General features: G+C 41.5%; 1 protein-coding gene across 1 annotated transcript; it reads right to left on the reverse strand.

Annotated features, from left to right (window-relative positions):
• Positions 1–1867: 1867 nt before the first annotated feature.
• LOC127529972 (uncharacterized protein K02A2.6-like) lies at positions 1868–5320 on the reverse strand. The gene is made up of 2 exons (XM_051935395.1): positions 4787–5320; positions 1868–4537 (listed from the first exon to the last, which is right to left on the reverse strand). Exons 1-2 carry the CDS (start codon positions 5318–5320, stop codon positions 1868–1870), a joined length of 3204 nt encoding a protein of 1067 aa, XP_051791355.1.
• Between the last annotated feature and the right edge of the window lie 1896 nt (positions 5321–7216).

The following is a 7216-nucleotide window of genomic DNA, read 5'->3' on the forward strand; positions in this document are numbered from 1 at the left end:
ACTAGACAATTAATAAACATAAATAATAATATTTAAAACTATAAACAAGTTGTTGGTCTCATCCGTTATAGGAGATGGACGTCTGAAGCAGAGCTCCACTAGCAGCGGCTTTATTTTCCTACGTATTTCATATTATTTAGAGGTATCCTGTATTTAACCTGACCAAGGAACTTCCACTACAATATACAAGCATGAGTAACAAGAAGAAAAGTCAGAAAGAACCGGAAAAGAAACTTAAAGCTGCTTCAAAGTCTGGACAGACAGTACAAGGTATGGCCTCTCGGAGACTGACCTGGAACAAGCAGACGAATGCGCAGATTTCCTAGGACCCCGCTCCATTGTATCGTCTCCAGTCGAGAGTGAAAATTGGAGCGAAGCTGCAAATGATACAGGTCGCGATGGATCGCCGATTTCTGAGGATCATCCAAGACTAGAAAAGGCCCTGCAGGATGTGCTCTCATCTACTCATCGCGAGCCCGCAGCACCTGCTATAACAGGAGCTGCATTTCCACTCGCGGAGCACGAAATCCGAAGCTAACTGTCCGAACTGAAAGAGATGATTGCTACACTGGCTGCCGCCATGGCTACGGCCATAAATGAGTTTAAGAAGGATAACAAGAATGAGCTTAAGAAGGGTAACAATGAGCTTAAGAAGGATATCATCGAGATTAAAAAGGATAACAACGTTTTGACGTGAATTTTAAAGGCATGTTGGAGAAATTAGAGGAACAAGTCGAAGAAAATAGATCCAAACTGAAAATGCTTGCAGACCAGATTAATGATGTTACAGATCAGCTGGATGACGTTAAGCAGGCATTCACGGCTTGAGTTGAAACAGTGGAACAATTGGCGTCTAATGCCGATGAAAAAGCTACAGCTGCGAATTCCGAATGCAAAAAACTCGGAGACAGACTTGCGGCCCTGGAAGATGGGTACAGAAGAAATAATATAAGAATTGAGGGTGTTATATCTATGGACAATAATATTGTACCAATAAAAAGGAAGAAGACGGAGACAGGTTCAAGGTAATAAACTTTAACAGGTCCTTTTTTTAGATTATACGTTGCACAGTCTTATATTTTATGTCACTTCCTTTAAGCTCCCCAATACCCATAATTCCTTATCACTATGGAATCTCCAAAGGTCCAGACTACAATATACTACATATTCCTTCCCGCTTAAAATTGTAAACTCGACTAACATATAACAAACAACATCTGCTATTAAGAACAGGAAAATAAACATGAAACAGAACACATACTGTTATCAATGCAATTACATTCCAACAAAGGAAAGAGGTTAAATGACCTCAACATCCTGCTAACATAAGGTATTATTTTGTGCCTTTATCTCCATATACATATAGTTAGTTTTCATAAGTTAAGACGGTCAGGAGGCTTCCTGCTTCTGAGAGGGTTACGTCGTACAGCTGAGGTATGTTCATCCCCTAAGGCAACCTCAGGTAACCTTGGCACGACAGCATCGGCAGGAATTGAAACAGGAGAGTCAGGTGGTATTCCTGGCTGGCTTTGGATCAACTCACTAAAACTAGGTTCCTCAGACGTTTCTGTGCTACCGACTTCTTCAACAGGTATAGAGGGTAACAGCTGTTCAACATGTCGTCTCCATGTCTGGTGGTCTCGTGTGCATACCTTATAAGAGACAGGTCCAGTCTTTTGAAGAATGGTTGCTGGTACCCATTTCTCAGTGGTGGAATAGTTACGAGGAAGGACAGCATCTCCACTGAAAAACTCACGATCTTTAGCCCGCTTGGCACGTTGTTTTACTTGATCGTGCTGCTTATCATAAACTCTCATTTGAGTGGTAGCTGGTCTCAACAAATCAAGACGTGTTCTCAGCTGCCTTTTTAGGAACAGATCAGCTGTTCCCCTGTTGTTGCATGGGGTGTGTTACGATATTTAAGAAGAAAGGTATAAAGACGTTGTTTGAATGGTGCTTCACTTTTGGATGCTTTAAGAGCATGTTTAAGGGTTTGCACCATTCTTTCAGCCAGGCCATTAGTTGAAGGATGATAAGGGCTGGATAGGAGATGTTTAATACCATTACCTTTTAGGAATTCTTCCATTTCTTGGGATACAAAAGAATGCCCATTATCCGTCACGATCTGCTCTGGCAGTCCAAAACGTGCAAACATCTCTCTTAAGGTTTGGATTGTCTTTTCTGATGTGATGTCGGGCATGACAGTGATCTCAGGCCACTTAGAATGTGCATCCACTGCGACCAGAACCATAACACCCTCTACAGGTCCTGCAAAATCTAAATGAACGCGTTGCCAAGGACTGGCAGGCCATTCCCATGGATGCAATGGTGCTGGACTTGGCATATTTCTGAGGCCTTGACATGATGAACATGAATTTGCCTTTTCCTCACGATCCAGTCCAGGCCACCAAAAATAACTCCGGGCTAGCTCTTTCATTCGGACTATACCACAGTGTCCAAGATGTAACTCATCCAGAATGGGTTTCCTCAACCTTTGTGGTATAATTACTCGCATGCCCCACATGAGGCATCCTGCTGTCACAGATAGCTCCTTTCCCCGTGAAAGGTAAGGCTGAACATCAGGCAGTGCATTAAGGGTGCTAAGGTCCTGACCTTTAAGAATGCAGGTGAGTAGTTTTGACAGTGTATAATCACCCTTGGTTTCTTGCTTAATCTGGTGGGCAGTGATAGGTGCATTTTCCACCATCTTAAAGTAAAAAATCTTTTGCCCTTGTTCACTGGGTTGGTCAGGTAGGGGAAGTCTTGACAAACCATCTGCATTTCCATGTGCCTCCGAACGCCTGTATTTGATCTCATAATTGTGAGCCCCAAGAAGCAATGCCCAGCACTGCAGTCTGCTTGCTGCCATAGATGGTACACCAGTGTGTGAGCCAAAAATAGACGTGAGAGGTCTGTGGTCTGTTAGCAGGGTAAATTTTCGACCAAAGAGGTAAGTGTGGAATTTCTTTATTCCAAAAATGATGCTTAAAGCCTCTTTTTCAATTTGAGGATATTTTGTTTCAGTTTTACTCAATGTTCTTGACGCAAATGCAATTGGTCGCTCCTCACCTGTTGACATAATATGCGACACCACAGCCCCAACACCGTAAGGGGATGCATCGCAAGCTAACTGAATTGGTAAGGATGGGTCAAAATGTGTTAAAACTCTTTTATCAGCCAGCGCAGCCTTGGTTTTGCTAAATGTCGTTTCACACTCCTGTGACCATTTCCAGGGTCTACTCTCACACAGCAACTCATGGAGTGGTTTCAACAACGTTGCTAGCTGTGGAATGAAACGCCCATAATAGTTCACGAGACCCAAGAATGATCTCAGTTGGCTGACATTGCTTGGAGCAGGGGCATCTACTATTGCCTTCACTTTTGAAGGAGCTGTGTGCAACCCGTCAGAATCAATAACATGTCCTAGGTACTCCACAGACATTTTGAAAAAGTCACATTTCTCCTTGTTTACACGCAGCCCATACTTTTTTAGCCTGCTTAAGGTTTTATCCAGATTGGCCATGTGCTCCTTGTCATCTCGCCCTGTGACCAGGATGTCATCCAGGTAACACTGTACCCCTGGTAATCCACTAAGGATCTGATCCATGGCACGCTGAAATAACGCTGGTGCTGAAGTAATTCCAAAGGGTAAACGACAATAACGGTACAGCCCTTTATGTGTTGTTATGGTGAGGTACTTTTGTGAGTCCTCATCTACATGCATTTGCAAGTATGCTTGGCTGAGGTCTATTTTACTAAATTTGTTTCCCCCAGCTAATCCAGCAAAAATATCTTCAATCACAGGAAGGGGGTATTGCTCAGCTATGAGAACAGGGTTAACTGTTACCTTAAAGTCCCCACATAATCGTACAGATCCATCAGACTTGACCACCGGAACCACAGGTGTGGCCCACTCAGAATGAGAAACAGGGTCTAGGACTCCTAGTTTGACAAGCCGGTCAATGTCCACCTCCACCTTAGGTCTTAAAGCGTAAGGAACACTCCTTGCCTTTAAAAATCTTGGCTGACAATTTTGTTGCACCCGGAGTGTCACTTTAATCCCTGTTATACTCCCCAGTTCCTCTTGGAATACAGCTTGGTGCTTTCTCAGGACCAAATTCAACTCGGACTGTTCAACAGACACAGCATTCACTTTGGTCCAATCCAACTGTACTTTTTCTAGCCACGATCTGCCCATCAGAGCTGGATAATCACCTTTTACAATATATACAGGCAATTTGGTTCTTTGCCCATTTAGTTCAACCTGAACCTTTGTTTTACCCAACATAGGCACACTCTCCCCAGTGTATGTCTTTATTATGATCTTAGGGTGTTTCAGTGGAAGGTGATTTAATTTTTTCTTAAACAGTTTCTCTGATATTAGGGAGACCGCTGCTCCAGTATCCACCTCCATCTTCACAGGGTGCCCTTCCAGCATGGCAGTAATAGTATATGCTGCTGAGCCTCTTTTTTTATTCAGTGTTTTAATTAGTAGCTCAGCCTCAGAATCAGTCTCACTGTCAGTTTTATTTTCTTTCTGTACCACGTGCAAATTTTTCTTTTTATAAGACCAGGATGCCTTTTTATCTTTCCCTGTTTCCCCCTTGTCTGTGCCTTCCTTTCTCTTTGCTCTACATGCACGCTCCACGTGCCCTTTTTTTTTACAGCTACGGCATATGAGTTCTTTTGCCCAGCAATTCGCTGGATGGTGATCCATCTTTCCACATCTGTAACACTGTTTGGTGCCCTCTGTTTGTTTGTTTGAGTCTGCTTGCACTCTGTGTACTCTAGCAGCTGCCCCTAACTGCTGTGCTTCTTTAGAAGCCAGCTCCATAGACACGGCTATCTCAATCGCTTTCTGCAATATGAGGTTGGCGTCAGTGAGTAACCGCTTCTGAAGGCCCTCACTTCTCAATCCGCACACTAGCCTGTCCCGTAAGGCGTCATCCAAATTAGCACCAAATTCACAATATTCTGTAAGTTTCTTGAGTACCGCTACATATTGAGCAACAGACTTGCCTTCTTCCTGGTTCCGTTTGTGAAATCTAAATCTTTCAGCTATTAATAACGGCTTAGGCGAAAAATGTGAGTCCAGAATCTTTGCAATATCATCAAATGACTTGTCACCGGGTTTTCCTGGCCGTACCAAACTTCTCAGTAGACTAAATGTCTTTGCCCCGATAACGCTAAGAAATGTCGGCACTTTCAAGTCATCGTCAATGGCGTTGGCTTTGACAAAAAACTCAAATCGCTCTGTATAATCGCCCCATTGCTCAACTGAATCATCGAATGGCCCGAAATGTCCCGTTATCATTGCCATTTTATCCCTTGTGCTTATCTTCAGTGAATGACTAAGAAACGTTACCACAGAAATAGAAAAAAAAAACGTGCAGCTTTTCTCTTTCCTCTCCAGCGGGAAAAAAAAACTTACTTTACACGTTGCGTAGCCATAGCGGTGCACTTTTAAATCCGTCGCATCCTCGTCACCAGTGTTATATCTATGGACAATAATATTGTACCAATAAAAAGGAAGAAGACGGAGACAGGTTCAAGGTAATAAACTTTAACAGGTCCTTTTTTTAGATTATACGTTGCACAGTCTTATATTTTATGTCACTTCCTTTAAGCTCCCCAATACCCATAATTCCTTATCACTATGGAATCTCCAAAGGTCCAGACTACAATATACTACAGAGGGTATACCTGAGAAACGAGAAAGCTCAAGCCCAGTGAAATTTGCAGTAGAATTACTGTCTAAAATAATTGGAGATGATTTTAAACTCGACATTGAGATAGCAGCTGCTTATCGCACATACAGATCAAGTACCTTTAAACCTAGGTCTTTTATTGTCCGCTTTGAGCGACTACAATGTAAGCTTGATGTGATGGCACTTCTCAGACACAAGCAAGAGATTACATTTGAAAATAATCTTATTCGTATTTTCCCTGACTTCTCACCATTAACAGCTGCAAAATGCGCAGCCTACTTTGACATTAAAAAGTTGCTACAGAAAGCCGATATCAAATACAGCCTCTTGTATCCCGCCAAACTGAAAGTGGAAGTTCAAGATCAATATTATATTTTTTCAAGCAAGGAAGAAGCTAAAAAGGAACTAAAGAAGCTGTTTCCGACACTCTTTTGAAAGTTAATAAGGAGCCGTATTCTATCAAGGCATGGGAAGGACCTACCATCTGCTCTCGGATTCACTTTTAAAGAGACTGGTATTATAATTATACATCCTTTTCTTTACTTGGACATTATATGTTTATGTCTTAATTATAGTTCTAGACGTGAGTGTGGAAGTGTGGAAGTAATTAAAGTAGGATCTGTTTTTTTTTTGTTTTACTACCTTAAAGTAGACTGTTTAACATCATACTCTTGGTTTATTGCTATTTCTACTATTACATTATTATTACATTTATACTATTACATTATACTATTACATTAGGAATTACCATGTTTATCCTAGACTACTTTTTAAAATCATTCCCAGGTTTCATTCTTTTTTTTTATCTTAATATCCTAATATCTTAAAATTGCTGAAGATTATTTTAAGCTTAAAGGCTGTTAATGATTATATTTTCGGCAGATAGTATTAAGAATTCAGCTGCAATAGATATCTCTTTGTTTTAGTTCTCTAAGGCCGCTGCGGGGTGGGGTTTGTCAGAGGACCGGGACATTGCGAGGTGGGATCAAGCCTCATGTGGGGAGGCAAAATGGGGGGGTGAGGGGATAAAGGGGTGGGGGGAAGGAGAGTAGGCTATATCTAATCTATTCTTCTAATCCCTATAACTATAAATATCAATGCAACAATAGGCTAAAATGCAATAACTCATGGGGAATTTTGAAATTAAGATTAAAACTGCCTCACTACCAGTTAAGACTATAAAATGACATTAAAAACTCAGAATCAATGTCTCCATGATGGGACAGTTAACTTTATGAGCTGGAATGTTAAAGGCCTGAATCACGAGTTAAAGAGAAAGAAAGTATGCTCTCACCTAACAGGCTTAAACGCTAAAATAGTATTTTTACAGGAGACCCACATACTAAGCAAGGATCAGTTCAGACTACAAAAAGACTGGACTGGCCAAATGTTCTATTCTAGCTTTATAAAGAAAACTAGAGGGGTGGTAATTCTCATACACAGAATAGTTCCATTTGTAGCATCAGATGTAGTATCGGACCCTGAAGGGAGATATGTGATGGTCATGG

The sequence above is a fragment of the Erpetoichthys calabaricus genome, chromosome 12 (genome assembly GCF_900747795.2).
Source record: "Erpetoichthys calabaricus chromosome 12, fErpCal1.3, whole genome shotgun sequence".
In the NCBI taxonomy this organism is placed as follows: domain Eukaryota; kingdom Metazoa; phylum Chordata; class Cladistia; order Polypteriformes; family Polypteridae; genus Erpetoichthys; species Erpetoichthys calabaricus.